This window comes from Sphaerodactylus townsendi, linkage group LG03 (genome assembly GCF_021028975.2).
Source record: "Sphaerodactylus townsendi isolate TG3544 linkage group LG03, MPM_Stown_v2.3, whole genome shotgun sequence".
NCBI lineage: Eukaryota > Metazoa > Chordata > Lepidosauria > Squamata > Sphaerodactylidae > Sphaerodactylus > Sphaerodactylus townsendi.
Genome location: NC_059427.1, coordinates 111,503,882 through 111,522,860, shown reverse-complemented (window position 1 = coordinate 111,522,860; position 18,979 = coordinate 111,503,882). Strand labels below are relative to the sequence as shown.

At 41.8% G+C, this 18,979-nt stretch overlaps 1 protein-coding gene across 3 annotated transcripts in view; it reads left to right on the top strand.

Moving 5' to 3' along the window:
- The window catches only part of SHISA6 (shisa family member 6), a 339,241-nt gene that overhangs the window by 19,655 nt on the left and 300,607 nt on the right, over positions 1–18,979 (top strand). For all 3 annotated transcript variants that reach the window (XM_048488407.1, XM_048488406.1, XM_048488405.1), the window contains exon 3: positions 11,803–11,963. In XM_048488407.1, the coding sequence (XP_048344364.1) occupies positions 11,803–11,963 (161 nt within the window). The remainder of the gene's footprint in view (positions 1–11,802; positions 11,964–18,979) is intronic.

The window sequence follows — 18,979 nt, the reverse complement described above, 5'->3', positions numbered from 1 at the left end:
ACATTATTAGGATGTGTTCAGCTTACTGCTGCTGTGTTCAGCTTACTGAAACTAGGATCCTATTATGAAATTTGTTTAATTTAATGTGTTATTATTAAGACTTACGCCCTTCCTTCAATTCTGATTTTTAAATTTCTGATTGGTTCTACAGCCCTTATCCTGTTGTGTTGTGTCATGAATGTCCTATCCTGTCAATTGAATTGACTCACTCTGTGTAATCCACCTTGGACTATAAAGGATGCAAATAAATATAATTAAATGTCCCTGTATTGTAGAACAAAGTACTGCTCAGATCTTATAACATTAAAACAAAACTTCAAAATCATGTGGTCAAGGAGAACTGTCACTGTCGTCATTTTGACCACCCATAGTATCCAACAAGTGTTCAGAATGCTTCTGTTCAACCACATTCCACATGGCAGTGAAACTGATGCACTATTAGGGAAGAATCCAGGTGCAAATTTGAGTACATCCCATTTGCAACAGAAGTACAATTGAAAAACAGCTGGGTTGTATTACCACAAATTGGAAATAGCTATGCATTCCTTATGGTAAAAGATTATTTAGATGTTTTCTAAAACCACAAACCTATGTAAACTTACACAGGAGAAAGTCCAGTTCACTTAGTTCTGAATAAATATGCATAGGACTGGGCTTCATTAATCCAGTTATGATGCTGAGTGGGACAGTTTCTTTCCACCCCACCCACCTCACAGGGTGTTTGTTGTGGGGGGTGGAGAAGGGAAAGGAGATTGTCAGCCCCTTTGAGTCTCCTTACAGGAGAGAAAGGGGGGATATAAATCCAAACTACTACTACTACTACTACTAGTAGTAGTAGTAGTAGTACTAGTACTAGTACTAGTACTAGTACTAGTACTACTAGTACTACTAGTACTTCTTCTTCTTCTTCTTCTTCTTCTTCTTCTTCTTCTTCTTCTTCTTCTTCTTCTTCTTCTTCTTCTTCTTCTTCTTCTTCTTCTTCTTCTCCTTCTCCTTCTCCTTCTCCTTCTCCTTCTCCTTCTCCTTCTCCTTCTCCTTCTCCTTCTCCTTCTCCTCCTTCGGAGTGACCAGTGCTAGTGTTTATAATCTTTTGGTTGTAAGAACTATAATAGACCTAGCACCCAACTGAATGGTTCTTTTCCTCAGTAATGGTTTTTTTCTTAATGAAAAGTAGCCTTCGGGGGTTGCAATCAAGAAGAGAAAGTAAGAGAGTCTACTTAACTATTTCTGCCATTTGTCCGCTCAAAATTGTTGTAGCAGATTTTCTCCCAATTGAGGAAAAGATTTAGAAACCTGTTAGTTTTTCCTAGCTCAAAGGAAAGCAGATTGGGAATGAAATTTGAGTGAACAATTGGGAAGTAGGAAAAAGGTAAGCAACCTCCTTCCCGTGTTGTGCCTTGGTTTGCCTGCAGCCACCTAAGGCTGCATTTCACATGTAGTTTGTTGTTGGAATTTAAACATATCATGGGGATATTTCTAACTAATCTTTCCTGTTCTGGGAAATGTATCCTATCAAATGTGTGTACTTATAAATAAATCCATGATACAGCCTAACAGTGTGCAGGTGTGGTATATAACTCTCAATTTGCCATCAAGTGACACAACAGTCATTTCTACTATTAGAAGTTCAAACGCATGCAATTGGAACAAGGTTCTCTCCCCTGCCGCCCCCCCCCCCTTGGTCATTTACAGTAGTTATGTGACTGTTTCATAAAAGTGAAACTTTCCCTCCAATATCCTCCCCTAAACCGTGTTGATTTGGTAAGGATGAGAGAAAGATGGGCTTGGATTGAATAGAAGAGCTCTCACTCCTTTATTGTACGTATTATAATTTCAATTAGTGTTAGCTATCTTAAACTGGAGAAGAGCAGGTAACAAAATATTTAATAAATAGATGATGACAGAATGGGGAATGGCTACTGCATTTTGCTCTGCTATTATTTATTTATTTTACGCGTATACTGTTGGGTTGCCAGCTCCAGGTTGGTAAATTTCTGGCAGTTTGGCGGTAGAGCCGGGGAGGGTGGAGTTTGGTCGGGGGAGAGACCTCAGTAGGGTATAATAGACTCCAAATGCTTATGAGATTTTAAGTAGGCATTATTTTAAGTTTTGTGAATTATTAATATCCGCGGGGAATCTGTGAAGTTTTTGCTGGTCTTTGACTGTATAAGAACAGAGACTGAGATTCAACCCTTCAAAGCAGTAGCTTTCTCCAGGTGAACATTCTCTGTTGTCTGGAGACCAGTTATAGTTCTGTGAGGTCTCCAGGACTACCTGGATGTTGGCAGCCCTAACACACTGTGGAACTGAAGGCTGCTTACAGAGCATTCACAGGAGGCCCTGACCATACCCAAATCTGCTTACTTGACTTCAGCAAGATTACAGCAATAATATTCTCTGCAATAATATTCTCCTGTGAATGGTGTATTGAGTACTACCCAAGGCCAGTTCACAAAATTGTTTTCCTATCTGAATAAAGCTGCATTCTTACTAGCTTCGCCTTAATATAACAGATCGCCCCAGCTTTGCAGTGCCGCCCCAGCCTCCCCTGTCTCACAGGTCTGTTGCGAAGATAAAAAGGGGAAGGGAATTCAATGTACTTGAGCTCCCAGGAGAAAGAACATGATAAAAAGTATACTGGATCATCACCATGGATATACTGTGTTTCTATAATCATGTCATCCATGTGCATGATTAGATACCTGGTACAGAACTCAGCATCTAGTAAATATCAGCTTTTGGTTTTTGTTTCTAAAAAGAAACAAGGTGCTAAGCCTTTGGGGCTTTTGGGGGGGGGGCTAATCCAAGTTTGAAAAATATAAAGAGTGTCTGGGGCTACTTGGAGCTACCGTTGACTGTGTGTCAGTACCTGAGATTCAGCCCAAAGGAGATCATCACTTTTTGCCATCATGTCAGGAAGGAGTAAGGGCAATGTCTGTTGCCTCTGCTCCATGGGATGTTGCTATTGTAGAAAGAGGGTCTGAGATGGAAGGATTGTACAGGTCTTAAACTTGATTTGTTCCTTAGAGAGTGAAATGGATTATTAAGAGTTGTTCATATAAGAACGCTCCCTGGCTGATTCCCTATTTCTTGCTCAGTGTTATGTGCTTAGAGGGAGAGCTGTGGGCAGGCAAGAGGCATGGGCTAGGTAAGGGAAAGGGTTCTAAGACACTTACAATCTTTTCCCTTTTGATTCCTCTTTCTCTTTAGAATTGTGGAAATGAAAATGGAGGTGAGGAGAATGACGTAAGCCACTCTGTGTGGGAAAAGCAGGGTATAAACACAATTAATCATATTGCTGACTCAAAAGTGCTACTACCGAGATGTGTCCAATGTGTCCAAATTTCTTCTAGGGGCATATCAATCTGACTTGAATTACAGAGACTTTGGTTGAGATTGACAGGGTTGGTCTGTCCACTCGTACCCTTCTTATTTCTCAGTTCAGCAGCAGGCAATATCAATTGCTGTGAGTTATTGTAGGTTATCATGATTGCATTACCCTTGCGAAATATCCCACCCAGTAGCCTCAGAAGTTTGAGTGTCTTAATCTGATATAGTGCACTAAAGACTAATAAAAGATTTTTTTTGGTGTACTGCCTTCAGTCTCCTTACTTGAACTAGCAGAGGTGCTAGTGGCTTGGTACTGAAGGCTCTCAGGTTTATTGTCTTGGGGCACATTAACCCACACTGAAGGCCCTCTGCTTTGGGGCATTCCAACTTAGTGATGTGCAGTTGAATATTGCCAACAAGTCTTCGAACTTACCCAGCATCAGATCTGGTAGCTATATCTGAGGCAGTCAAAGGCCTCCACTCCCAGGAATGGCTCCTGGACCTGGCAAAGTTGTGAAATAATTCTTGGGAATTTAGTACAGCCTGCCTAACCTTTAAAAAAAATTCTTCCCATTCTCTGGGGAACAGGATTTCTCCCAGCCAATCATAGCCACTGGACCTGCCTGGTGGAATGCTCTACCTCCAGCTGTCTGGGCCCTGCGGGACCTTGGCGAGTTCCGCAGGGCCTGTAAGACAGAGCTATTCCATCGGGCTTTTGGAGGGGCCGGCCGCGGTTCCACCGCCCCCCACATTGAAACTGAAATCAAAGCTGCCTGTCTGGACCATCTTGATTGGTCCCTAATTCCATCTTGGGCCCTGCCTATCTCCTCCCCTTTCTTTCTTTCTTTCTTTCTTTCTTTCTTTCTTTCTTTCTTTCTTTCTTTCTTTCGTTCTTTCGTTCTTTCGTTCTTTCGTTCTTTCGTTCTTTCTTTCTTTCTTTCTTTTGTTCTTTCTTTCTTTCTTTCGTTCTTTCATTCTTTCTTTCTTTCTTTCTTTCTTTCTTTCTTCTTTTTTCTTTTCTTCTTTGGCCTTTAGATCGGGCGCCTGTGTATATGTGTTCTACACAATCTTGTTGTTTTAATTTATTTATTGTTATTAATTGCTGCTGAGTTTTAATGGGTAACTTTTATGTTGTATCAATCTGCTGTTGGACACAGCCGTGTTGTGAGCCGCCTCAAGCCCTTCGGGGATGAGGCGGCCTATACATTTAATAAATAAATAAAATAAATATCCTTTTTTGGAGGGGAGGGAAATTTTAAACTGCAGCCAAGCTTTACATTGACCATTTTATAGTGGGTACAGGCTGAGCTGTTTCTCATGTCCTGGGAGATACATTTTGTGTGAATGAAGCTAGATCCTGGCTGGACAGATCCAGGCTGGGAATGTGCTTTTCAATTGACTGGTCTGATTCATTCATTATTATTACTAGCAGCAAAGCCCATTGCAGGGGGAGATGCAGTGGGCCCCAGCAAAAGGGGGGGAGGTGAGCAAGCATTTCCTGTCAATAGACTTTACCAGGGCTGTAGGAGCCCTCTCCCCACCATCCCCGGCATGATGCTTTCCACCTACCTGGTCCTGAGTCTGTGGCTTGGGTTGAGGGGAGAGTGAAAAAGAGTGGCTTGAGGTGGGAGGAGGGTGGGAAGGTGAGGATTGGGGGAGAGTTGAAAGGCGAGGCTTCGGGTGGGGGATGGTGGAAAGGAGTAGTTTGGGGTGGGGAGAGGGTTGAAAGGTGAGGGGTGGGGTGGAGTGGAGTAGGGTGGAAAGGTGAGGTTTGTGGTGGGGAGAGTGAATGGGAGGGCTTGGAATGGGGAGGATGGGACTTGGGGTGAGGTGAGGGTGGAAAGTAAGGTTTGGGAAGGATGGAATGGAGATGCTTGTGGTGGGGCAAACGGGAAGGATTTTGGTGGGCCAAGGCACCACTTCCCTGCTGAGGGTTGTGGGAAGGTGGGGGGATTGGGAGGGTGTTGGGGCACCTGGCAGAGCCAGGCTTGCTCCTGGGCAGGAGAAAGATGGGTGGGGGAGTAGGTAAAATGCTGCTTACAATTGGTGGAGGGTTCCTTTGTCCTGTTCCCCTGGGGGAGGGTTAGAAAGGATGACCACATTTGTTCATTAGAGGGAAGGCTGTAGAAGTATTATTTGTAATTGTTTTGGTTTCTGTGCCATTTAACATTTGGGTTGTTTTGACTTCTGACTGGTTTTTCTGGTTTTCTTGGCTTTTCTGGTTGCCTTCAGTTAGTGGGTTGGTACTTGGAAGGGAGACCACCATGGAAGACTCTGTCGAAAGAGGCAATGGAAGACCACCTCTGCTTCTGACTTGCCTTGAAGATGGGAAGTTGTGAGGCCATTTTGTGATCATTTGCCTTTTGCTGAAGTCACCATAAATCAGCTGTGACTTGATGGCTCTTTACAAATACATGTAATATTCCATTAGTAGGATTAATGATCACATAGTGGCCTCACAACTCCCCATGTTCTAAGATGAAATGAATTATCTGGATCCCTATCAATCTGGTTTTTAACCTGGATGTGGTATAGACATGGTCTTGGTTGATGATAAACACAAGGAGTGTATTTCTGCTGTTCAGTGCATTTCAGTGTTGTTTCTGCTGAGCTTCTCATTAGCTTCCAGTAATATTAACCAGTTTCCCTCTGGACTTCAGACCTTTTTGAAGGGAAGAACTCAGAAGGTGATTCTATGGGTCTGTTGCTCATTCCCTGGTCCAGTAGAATATCTTTTTTATTGTTCCTTGAGTTTTTAAACATCTGTATGAAGCCATTGGGATAGGTTGTCAGGAGATACGGGTGTGGGAAATATGCAGATGACATCCAGCTCATTTTCAGCTGGTTCTGAGGAGGCATCTTAATGCTGTGGGGTCTATTTATCTATGTTGTGGAATTGAACTAGTTAGAGATGTAGTTGTAGTCCTGAAGACTCAGGCTTTCAGTTTGGGGGACCTGTAGTAGAAGTATCCAGGACAGCCTGTTGTCAGCTCAGACTTGTGTAGCAACTGCTGTCTTTCCTGGAGAAGTGACCTCATGTCTTGATAACATCCAGATCAGGCAACTATAATCTTCATTTGCTGCCTGGGGCTTACCACCAGGATCATATAATGTTGATCCTGATTACACTGGCCACTTGTTTATTTTTGTGCACAATTAAAGTGCTGGGTTTGACCTTTAAATCCCTAAATGGGAGACAGATACCTGAAGAACCATAGTTTCTGATATAAATTTCCCAGATAATGAAATATTCCATGATGCCCTGCTTAATATGCAGTTTATCAAGTGGCAATGCCTGCCAGGACTATTCCCTGGGCAGTTCTAAGAATGCCCTTCCTCTTCTAAAAAGTTTGATTAGCAACCTGATTCCCATTTTTAAATGCCATCAAAATTTGCTCTGCCTTGCCTTTTTCTCAACTTAATCCCATGAATTATGTTTTTAGATTATCTGCTTGGATTTTTTAAATACTTTTTATTTTATCCACCTTTTTCTAATGTTTTATAAGTAATTGTGTTGTAGTTTTAATATTTCTTCTGAAGTTTTTTTTTTTAATATTGTGCAAGATGCTTTGGGGACATATCATGCCCAAAGGTGGGATACAAGAGGAAGGAAAGATTTGCAAATACCGGGAATAGTTCTTTAGTTCTCTGCATTACTGGCCATCCTTCCCTTGGGACTATCACAAGTAGAATAGATCATGCAAATGCATACAAATCACACCACAGGACTGGATTGCAATTTATTTGTATTTTTTTTGGTATATAGATATGATTACATAATGTGGCTTTTTTCTGTGGTGATTTTGATTTAAAGAATATACCATCAACAAAATTGATGCTTTCAATTCATTCTCATCTCTCTGCCCTGCTGTGGGCACATCCCAGCACCACAGGACACCATCATATTGCAAATATTTTATCTAGTATGATATAACGTAAAATGGGACTAATAAATCACATCTTTCGTTAGGACACCATTGAGCACAAAGAGGATTTTTTCAGTACTGCTACTGGCACTCTTTACTCTCTGTTTATATGACTTGTGCTGGGAAGATGGAAGAAAGGAATTATTTGCAACCCAGAAGGGTTATAGTACTGAAATGCTTTAGTTAAATGAGCTGTTTTCATATTGTACTTTTGGGTATGAGGAGCACCATTAGTTAATGCAAGGAATAATCCCATTGTTTTTCAGCTTCACTAATAACAAGGTTTCCCCACTTGAGAGCATGGAGCCTATCAGATTGTATCAGCTTTAAAGCTTCTTCCATTCTGTCCTTCTCTGGCTCTTGGAAGAGACTTTGTAGCTCTTGGCTACATAAAGAAAGTAATCCAAGTGTTTCTTTTCATTTGTGTTCTGCAGAGTCTAAAATTCTCACATCTTTCAAATGCCTTCAAAGGCAGCTTACTGAGAAGCATCTGGTAGTGTTGTAGTCTTTAATGCAAATGCATCTTTATACAGAACCTGGGTAGTATCATCCTTGTCTCCCCTGCAATTCCCAGTGAATAATGTTGTGGGATTTTTTTAAAAATTCAAAAATGTTTGTGAAAAATGGCATATTTGGAAAGCAAAAAGACATTATTATATTCCACAGTATTATTTCATAAAATATTCTAGCATTTCTGAATTTGGTGATATCTCATGTTCCACCTTATATTTCTTCCCTTGCCTCCAAATGCATTTAAATTGTGTCCAAATGTACCCTAATGTTTTCCTTTTTTCCCTTTTGCTCTGTAATTTGCTCTGTATAGAAACATTTTTAAAAGGAAGATTAAAAATGAAAAAAGGTTTTAGATTCTGTTCAGTAAAAAAGAAAGAGTATTGGAAACCTAGTATTATAATATTTGTACATCAAAACAATCTCCTTAATTTTGTCCTGATACCTGCTAAATTGCAACAATTTAAATTCAAGGGTTTTCAACCAACTTTTTACATGGAAAAGATGGTGCTGACATATACAATATGACAGTGTAGCAATGCTATTGTGCAGTTCTATTTCTCTTGTGGGATGTTCTGGAGAAATTGCTAGAGCTTTGTAACCATGGTTTTTAAACATTTTGAACTGGTTCCCTTCTTCAGAACTTACTATACATACTGGGTGCGCCATCCCAGTATAAATCTTCAGTTCCACAGGTGACCATGCAGAGACCTGCTTGCAAGGATCTCAAATTCCAGTGCAGTTCTATGCAGTTTAAGCTCATTGATTTCACTAGCTTAGAATGGAATAATTCTGCACAGGATTGCACTGTTTGAGTGCTGGTCTCTTCTCAATGCTTGAACTGCAAGAAAAGAGCAGGATATATCCAATGGTGTTCCTGTGGCGGTATGAGGGGGTTCGAGACCCAGATATGCTGGTGGCAGGTGCTAGACGGGCAGACCAGAGTCAATGAAGACATAGTCAAAGCAACCAGGGTTAGGGCAAGCAGCAAGCACAGACATAGTCCAAACAGTCCAGAATCAAGGCAGGCAGCAAGCAAAGGTGAGGTCAAGTCAATCCAGAGTCAAAGTACAGGCAGGAGGTCAGGCAAAAGTCAAAGAAACAGAAGTCAAAGAAAGACCAGGCATGTGTAGCTTACCAGGAAGTGCAGTCGTTGCACCCAGACAAAGCCAAGTCCAAGACTGGGTTCATATAGGAGGTCTGAGGCCCTGGCTCATGAGGCTAGGATCCTGCAAGGACTCAGGCCTCCTCAGATGTAGATGCTTCCAGCTCACAGAGCCTTCTGGCATGCCTAGCAGCAGTAAAAGCACTTCTCCTGTTAGCCTGGAGCTGCAGCCTCTGCCTTTGTCTCCTTTGTTCAGCTGGCTCATTGCTTGGCTCATCTACAGTTCCTGGTAATTTCCCAGCTGCATGGTATCAGGCTGTACCTCTGCTGTCAGGGTCATATGGGAGCACACTTGGCTACCTGCCTGCTGAAACTCAGCTGCCCTGCTCGCCACTCACCCTCCTGCCCCGCTCACCCACCTGTCCCACCTGCCCCCAGCCTGCCTCAGTTTGGGAGGGGGTGCAATTTTGGGGGAAGAGTGCAGTTGCTTGCAATCAGTACTCCCCCCCCCCCCGGCACCATTTCCTACAGGTATGCCACTGGATATAGCTGGCCCCTTCCTGGCCCAAACATGCACAGGGAAGTACCTTAATAATAAAGTATCAGCAGCTTATTCATATTATGTAGGGATGATGGGTCAGTACAGGTTGTATCACCCCACCATGACCCTGTTTATTATAGATCTTTTGCCAGAGAGCATTGAATTTGCCTAAGTCTTGGTTGGTGGGTGAGAAAGGAAATGCCTGCTTCAGGATCTTCTCCCTTTTTGAAATCCTATGTCTTCCTCCTGGAGCCCTCCCCATGATTGGAGAGTCTTTGCCAGTGACGTAGGTTTAGATTTTTATGGGGTGGGCGTGGCCACACCTCCCCAAGCCCTGCCCCCTCCTCAGCGCTTATAAAAGCAGCTCTCTGAGGCCAGGGATGGCAGACTCCCCTGCCCCCCCCCCCGTCTGGGCTCTCAGCCGGCAGTCCCTTCTGCCCTCCCCTCCAGGCAGAGGCATAGCTAGGGAAACTGGAACCTGGTGCAAAATCTGAGTTTTGTACCCTGCAACCCCCCCCCCGCCCCATGGGTTGCGGCTGTGATGCTGAAATCACCCCCAAACAGCATCACTTTCAATGGTGTTTAAACTAGGGATCCCAGATTCTCCTTTTAAATCCACCTTAAAGGGAGAATCTGGGGTCCCCAGTTAAAACAATATTGAAAGTGATGCTGTTTGGGGGTGGATTATCTCCCACCCTGAAACAGCATCACTTTCAATGTTTAAACTGGGAACCTCAGATTCTCCCTTTAAATCAAACGGGGTGGATTTAAAGGAGATTTAAAGGGGGTTGATTTAAAAGGAGAATCTGGGGAAATTTGGGGGGTGCCTGCTGTCAGGGGTGCAGTTTTTAAGCAACAGCACCAAACTTTCAGGGTATCTTTAGGAGATTCTCCTGATGATACCACCCAGGTTTGGTGAAGTTTGGTTCAGGGGGTCGAAAGTTATGGACCCTCAAAGGTATAGCCCCCATCTTCTATTGGCTCCAATTGGAAACATATTTAGGAGTCCTTTGGGAGTCCATAACTTTGGACCCCCTGAACCAAACCTCCCCAAACCTGGGTGGTATCATCAGGAGAGTCTCCCAAAAATTCCTGAAATTTTGGTGCTGCTAATCTAAACACTGCGTCCCCTGCAGGACAAAAACTGAAAAAACACTAAAAATACACAAAAAACACAAATGGGGGCGGAGCTTCGGACATGTAATGGATTTTTTTAACCTGGGGGAAACCCCCCCCCCCCCACTTACCTATGTCCTTGGTCTTTGCTTTTTTTATAGACTGTATTAGAAGTCTCATTCCTGTTCTTGCCAAACATTCAATTAAAATACCATAGTTAATAAAGTAAATGTGTTATAGGTGCTTTATTTTTCCACACTACATTGACATGTGAGCCCCCATCTTAAGGAATGGTCTCATGCTTCCATCATTTTGCAGGGTATGTAAAACAGAAATGTTCTGGAGGCATTTTTGTGAAGGGAAGAGGATTGTATAATGGAATGGTTCAGGAGGGTACCTTTCTAAATGAAATAGGACTGTGGTCTATTGCACTGCTTGTTGTTTGTATTACCTTGCTTTTCCTGCCTTGTCTTCTACTAGTAATCCATTTTCTTCATTGTTTATGGTGTGTTATGGGTTAATGTAGTTTGTTTTTTGTTTTGCTTTTTGCTTGCATTTTGTTTAATTTTGTAATTCTAGTCCTACTGCATTGTTCACTGGATGTTTTATGCCGTCAGGTTGCATTGTTTTTATATCTCGTAATCTGCCTTGAGTCTTAGAACAAGAAATAAAATGTTACAGTATAACTTACTGTACTGTGATCATATAATGTTTTTCTTCAAGCCAGAATACATCACATAAGAATCTGTGGTGTGACATGTGACAAATGTAAGCTGTGCTTGTGAGCTCTCTTGTGGCTTCCATTTAAAATATTGAGACTCTTGTTCATGCAATCCTAGCCACACCCATCACAGTGCTTGGAGTAAGCAATGACCAGGCCAAAGCAGCCTGTTAGGAACTTTTACTATTTTATGCTTCTTCTCTCCCTGATTTATTATTTCCTCATCCTGTACTTATTGCATACAAATATGCACACACAGGGACCAAGAAAGAAAATGCAGTTCCTATGTTCTGCTGTTTGTATTGCTTTCACATCCACTGAATAATGCATTTTAAATTCACTTTCAATGCACTTTAGCAATCACTTGCAAGTGGGTTTTGCCATTTCACGCAGTAAAATCCAGTTGTAAAGTGCATTGAAAGTGAATTGGAAACTCATTATTCAGTGTGTGTGAAAGTGTAAACTCAAAGCATTGTGTCCTCTGGGGACAAGGTCAGGATCTCTTGCTTGCTGTTCATGTTGTTTTATGAACATCTTCCCTCCTTCCTTCTAGGGCTCTGGCCGATATCCTCCGGCAGCAGGGACCAATCCCCATAGCACACTGTGAAAGAGAGACTATCTCGGCTATAGATACCTCCCCAAAAGACAACACACCAATCCGAACATCCTCCAAAAACCACTATACACCGGTGCGCACCTCCAAGAGCAACCCAGGTAAGAACTACACTTCTTCAGTACTAATATGAGCTCACTTAGTGTGGTCTACAAACAACGGGTCAAAATAGAGCAACATAGTATCATAGAGTTCACTATACACTGTAGTGGTGCCTGAGGAGTCTAAGAAGAAAAGTGCCATATGAAAAATCAGAAGGCGATTTCTTGTGGGGATGCACTAATAAGATTCCTTTGACCCACTATTTATAAGGTATCTCACCAAAGACTCCTGAGTAAGCTTAGCAGTCATGGGTTAAGAGGATGGGGCATCTTATAGATTAAACATTGATTAAACAACAGGAAGCAAATCACAGAAATAAGTTGGCATTTCTCACAATGGAGAGAAGAAAGCAGTGGGGTCCCACAAGGATTGCTATCGAGGCAGCTGCTATTTAATTGTTCAAAAATGTTCTGGAATTAAGGATGAGCAGTGTAGTGGCTATGTCTGCAGATGACACAAAATTATTCAGGATGGTGAAAACCAAGTGTGACTCTGAAGAGCTTGAGAAAGATCACCACAAATTGAGTAATGTGGCAAAGTTCAATGTAGGTAAGTGTAAGGTGATGAATGCTGAAACAAAAAAAACCTCAAGTTCAAGTATATGCTAATGGAGTCTGTACTTGCTGAAACTCAGAGGGAAAGAGACCCTCAGTGGATAGCTCAATTAAAATGCCAACCTAGTGGACTGCAGCAGTGAAGAAGGCAAACTGTGCTGGAAATTATTAGGAGATGATCTGAAAATGGAACAACCAGTATTTTGGGGGAAGGGGTAGAGGAAGAACCTCTATTACCTACTCTAGGCTCCTGGTCTCTAGCATCAACATAGAATACATACACATCTCCCTCTGTACCACTCAGGAAGGTCCAAGACAGGCTGCAAGAGGAAGTATCTCTGCAGCCCACCTTGGATCCACAGCAGTAATATGAGGAAAGAACATACCTCCTGTGCCATCCCAGCAAGATCCCCTGCAGCCTGGCCTAGACTGCCAGCCACCTACAGCAATGTGGCAGAAAGCACATATGCCTCCTCCCCATTGTGCAATATGGGCAGCAGCCTGCCTTGGGTCCCAGGTGAGAGTGGCATTGGTGCTGGTAGTGATAAGAAGTACAAGCCATACCTGATCTTCTCTCACATGCCCCCCCCCCACACACACACACTCTACATTGGTTTGGTGCCTTTGGGGCCACTTTGATAGTGAACTGCACTATTTATACTGCCTCAAAACCAGAGGCGTATCGGGGGGAAATGGTGCCTGGGACAACACTTGCTCTGGGTGAACCCCCAGCCCCGTGCCCCCCCCCCCCGTGCTCAGAGGATGGGACTTAGGGCAGGGGCGGCTTGGATGGGCACTACAGTGACAGTCTGGCTCCTGGGCCAACCTGCTGCCACGGCGCCCATCCAGGCTGTCCCCACTTCCCTGTAGGCCAGCTCCTGTTCTCCCCAGCCCCCCGTGCCAGTGCACCCAGGGTCATTTGACACACACCCCGTCCCCATGGGTGGTACGCCCCTGCTCAAAACACAATGCTTTTTGAGCAAGGTGAATTTAGATATGAAGCTGTGATTTCTCAAGTGTAAGAGGAACCAAGTGATGAGAAATCAAATGTTATACAAATGTGTGATTGTACAAGGCTCCCAAGGGCCTAGTCAAGAAATAAATGATCCTAGTATAGGGGTAGATGATGTAAAAATTCTTTCAGTCTAATAAATATGAAGAGTGAGAAGATCACTGTAGATTGTTTGAAGAATACTCAGGATCAGCTCTGATATCAGGGAAAGTCCTGGAACTTTAGTCTTAGACTTCAACTGTAATCTAAGAAAAAGCATCACTCAGAGAGAGAGAGAGAGAGATTGGCCATGTTTTTAAGTTCTTTAATCCATTTGCAAAGTCTACAGTATGTTAGGAAGATATACTTGCTGGAATTGATGTTTCCTTTGTTTCACTAATGTTTTTAGCAAGTGTGAAAAAAATGGAAAGGAGATGTCTACAAATCTAAATCCTCTAAATATCCAGAATGTTGCCTCTTCGAGCAAAAAACCCACATATTTGGTATTGTAGTGTTCGAGACAGAGTAATAGGTTTGCAAACAGCTATTGTGGCTCTGCAGTGAGAGAAAAGAAAAAGAAACAGATGTTGCACAATTAAGCCAATTGCACAGAATGAGGACGGTTCAAAAATGGCCACCTAGTCTTGGACAATTGTACAAGATATTCTGTGGTTTAAATGGGGAATGATTGTGAGCATCCCAGCACTGGGCACTAAGGCTCATTCCACACATGCAAAATAATGCACTTTCAAACTGCTTTCAGTGCTCTTTGAAGCTGTGCGGAATAGCAAAATCCACTTGCAAACAGTTGTGAAAGTGGTTTGAAAACGCATTATTTTGCGTGTGCGGAAGGGGACAATATTACACAAATCTGTGTTTGAAGGGGGAATGATTGGACATACATTGCTCTTCTGAAAAAAAACCCATGTTTTGGGGGAAGGGGCTGATTAACATTATGTATCTGTGGAAATATTCTATCCATTCAAATACCATTGTTTGGGAAAGCAGAAATGTATGTATGTGGGAGTAGGGATGATGATGGGAAATTTCACATATCCCTGATTTGGATTGCAAAGGCAACAGCATGCCTAACATATAGATGTGAGCAATAAGTCTCCTGTGAGAAAGTGGCTGCTCTGTTCTTCATGGCCATCTAGGGAATTCTGTGTTTGCTGTTGTGAGTTAGATGTAAAACATGATAAGTCTAAGATTACAAGGAATCTCTCTAATTGGTCTATCTATCAGTATTCCTCTGGCACTATCACTGAGGCATTAATTGCTCAGTCTTTGCATTAAAGCTGATATTCTATTTTTGCAAAGTTAAGGTAATGTTTCTTGCTTCCCTTTTGTTCAGAGGTAGGCAGTTCAAGGCAAACATTGCATTTCTTTAGTATAATATTAATAATATTACTATCTGTGCAGTACTTTTCCTAAGTCATCAAGGATTTCACATTCATTTTGGCAGTAATCCTTACACCAACTATGTAAAGTATGTCAGCATTATTATTCCCATGGTACAGGTGGTGGGAGTTAGCATAGTTATTTATAAACGCCTGAGGTAAAATTTGAACCAGGTGTTTTCTTGCTTCCATCTCAGAAGGTTAACATACAAACATAAGAAAATCAGACTATTGGTCCAACTTGTCCAGAACCCTGTTTCACACAATGGTCAGCCAATTGCACTGAAGGGACAACTGTCAGGGCATAGAGGCCAACACCTTCCCCTGATGTTGTCTCCTAGTATCAGTATTCAGAGCTTTTCTGCCTTTGAATTTGAAGGTTCCTTTTAGTCACTTTGACTAGTATCCACTGATGCTGTCCTTGATGAATCTGTTTAACCTCCCTAAGTCTAAGCCATTACACAAAAGTGAACTAGCAATTCATGCACCTGTTTATTTACAAATACACAAACTGAGCAACTACTGTGAGATTACAGAAGTGAGCATGAAGAAAAGAAAAAGAGCTTGGATTTATATACCACTTTTCTCAACCATAAGGAGTGTCAAAGCAGCTTATAAACTCCTTCCCTTCTACTCCTCACAACAGACATCTTGTGAGGTAGGTGGGGCTGAGAGAGTTCTGAGAGAACTGTGACTTGCCCAAGGTTACCCAGCAGGCTTCATGTGTAGGAGTGGGGAAACAAATCCTGTTCACCAGATGAGTCTGCCCATCATGTGGAGGATTAGGGAATCAAACCTGGTTTTCCAGATTAGAGTATACCACACTTAGCTTCTATACCACGCTAGTATGGTGGTAGCATACAGTGACATCACTGCAGTTTCATCAGAATCTAAGCCAGCACAGTGAAGTCCACATTGCCTTTCCTAGCATTGTCTGTGGCCTGGCAATACTGGACTAATCTTTCACTTTATGTGACACACTTGGAACAAAAGGTTTATTGCTGTAACCTATTTGCCTAATAGCATCCATCCTTATCTGTCAGTGACCTAAAGCTAAATAGAGCCATTTCCCCACTTCCCATAACTTGTCAACACGACTCAAACAAGGATAGGGGAGGATAAATCAGAAACAGCTGCTTTTTTGGAAATTGTGGCATTTAAGCTGTGGTATAAGAACTGCAATTTCTGGATAATGTGGAGGGCTATGATGTGTTTGAGAGCAGTGACAGATTGGATATGAAACATTTCTACCATCTCTTAAGTGATGAAGTAAGCCTGTAGAATGAAGCAACCATGGGAGTTTCTAGGACAGGAATACTAATGCTCAAGATAAATATCAGAGAAAATGTTTGCCAAATTCCGTGCAAGCATTTCTCATGTTGAACTAACATCTAGTATATTAATTTGTCAGTTAGGAGCAGTGTTTGCAGAGTTTGAAATAAGCAGCAGATTTGGTGCAAGTTTTCTGAGGGACTGATGCTCAGAGGGAGATTCTTCTGTAGGGTCTTTGGACAAGTCAGAGTAACGATTGATTGCAAAACTCTTTATCTAGATTCCTCCGAAGGGGTGAAGTAATATTCCTTATAGTGTAGTCCCTGATCTGTGCCCTAAGATTTAGAATCCAGTTTCTATTCTTTCTGTTCTGTGAATACTAATGCAATGAGAGGGAGGGAGAGGGAGAGGGGGGGCACATGAAGTTACACTAAAATAAAGCTGTCACAAAAAGAGATTCTGGACTCAGCATGACTGGATATTTGGTTCTTGTCTCCCATTGTGGTGTGCACTATATATCTATTTCCAGATAATGTAGCAATAGTTGAGGGAAGCTTAAACCAAGCGGTACTTGGGTGCCATGAACTTTGTGGTGAATAATCCATGTGCTTATTCCTTAGCAAAGTTCTATTACACAATTTTAAAAAGTGTAACAGCCACTTCACAACAATTAAAACTGAAGTTTGGAAGGAAGTGTAAACATTGTTCTCTTGGGAGGAGTTTCATAATCTGTGTAACTGAAATAATACTAATTGTTTAAGAGTTTGTACAAACCAGAAACCTGTCTGCTATGTTATACCAGGCCATAGACATAGAATCATGGAAGAGTCCATGTAGACCATCTCATTCAACCCTCTGCTCAATGCAGGGTAAACTAACTTACTTACTTACTTACTTACTTACTTACTTACTTACTTACTTACTTACTTACTTACTTACTTACTTAATTTATTTGTTAAATTTAATAGACCGCCCACCCCCAAAGGGGGTGATATGAAAACATGTTTCAAAGATGGTGAAAGAGTCTGATGAAATATTGCTCTGGTGCACAACAATACCATAACCTGTGTCAGTCCTTTGGTGGTTTCACATCTGAGGAACAACCTATTGACAGGATTATACCTTTGAATGCAGCACATAATTCGTTAGACCTCTGATCAGCCTGATATATCTGGGAAAGGCTTTTAATAAGCTATTTAAGTCAGGATGTTCCTGATGTGAAAACACTCAAAATGCTGTTTTCAGCAACTCCTTCTACCTGGGGGCATATTCTGAACTCAGTCTGCATGCAAAACGAGAGCAGAAAATGCCCTCAGTCTTTAAAAAAAATAATGAATGTGTCCAGCCAAATGCAGGGTTGAGCAGCAAGGGAAACATTTTCACTTTTAATCTTTACATAGGGAGAAAAGTTTTTTAAAGCAAAGCCAGCTAACTCCAAACTGGTAGATGAGAGAACAGCTCTATTTTGTTACAAAGCTGTGCTGGCCCATGTGGAAAGCACCACAGTCAGTAATATGTGATATCTGAATGGACCAAGGTCTCAAGCCCAAAAACTGTTTCATCTTGAATATACTTAGACTAGGGTTGCCAACTTCTGAACTGGTCCCTCTAGATATCCTTTTCTTTCTAGATGCCCATATCTTTCTGATCTGTAGCAAATACAAGGTGATTCTTTTTGTCTCCGCACCACAAAAAGCTGTTATAGGGACAATACATTATTATCCTGGCCAGTTGACAGCCCTAACAGGAAGGGATCAGGATTCAGCAATGGTTGAAAGAGCAAATGTAAAGGCCAAAGACCTAAAAACTAACTGTGCAAGAAATCTGAGCTACAGTCAGCTGTTGGGTAGCCAAGACCTTGGGTAACCTTGAGAAATACAAAACATAACACAAATAATTGAAAATGGAGATGTGGTCAACACTCTGTACAGTTAACATCATCATCATCATCATCATCATCATGAATTGCAATGATTTATACAGAACAATAGGCCTAGCAAAGCTAACAGCACTCTTTTGTTACAACAAATTATCAGAATAATAGATGATGAGAACTGTGCTCTTAATGCGTAGATGGAGAAACCATTAAACTGATGTAAAGTTGGCAGGATTGGATATTTGTACAACTGTACATTTTAGATGTTGCATTTAGAAGGAATTCATCAAATTCAGATGAGTTGTTTCCTGTCGCACACTTTAAAGCTAGGGGAAGGGCAACGCAAGATGGTTTTTGAAAAAAGTTATATTTTACTTCTACAGACCAGTTTAAGGTGGTTCTCAAAGTCAAAACAGTACAATATTATTGATATTAAAACAAACAATAAAATAATATCAAGTATAAAAATATCGATATTAAAACAAACAATAAAAACAAATACAGTTGTACTCACAGGCCAGAGTTTATTTTAGGTTGATGGGCGGAAATTTTGAAATTGATGGGCGGAAACCCTAGACAGCCTTGAAACAGGAAGTCTCTGTATACCCAATGGAAGTCCCCAGCAGACCTCCTTTTTAGCCCCTTGGTTCTAATGGGACCTCTTACAGGCCCCTTTTGACCACAGTTCCTATTCTGCTTCCACAAAAAGCAACATACATCTGAATCTTGAGATTTCTCTCAACATCACAAAAAGCTATTTAAAAATTTCTTTTGCCTTCTGGCTTATATGACCAGCTGCAGCATGTAGTTCAGTTCTGTTGTAAAGGTCAATGTGACATTTTCATGAATGAAAAGGTACAACTTCGTGGCCTTGTGGCAGTAGGGGAGGGACCATAGCTCAATGAAAGACCATTTACTTGGT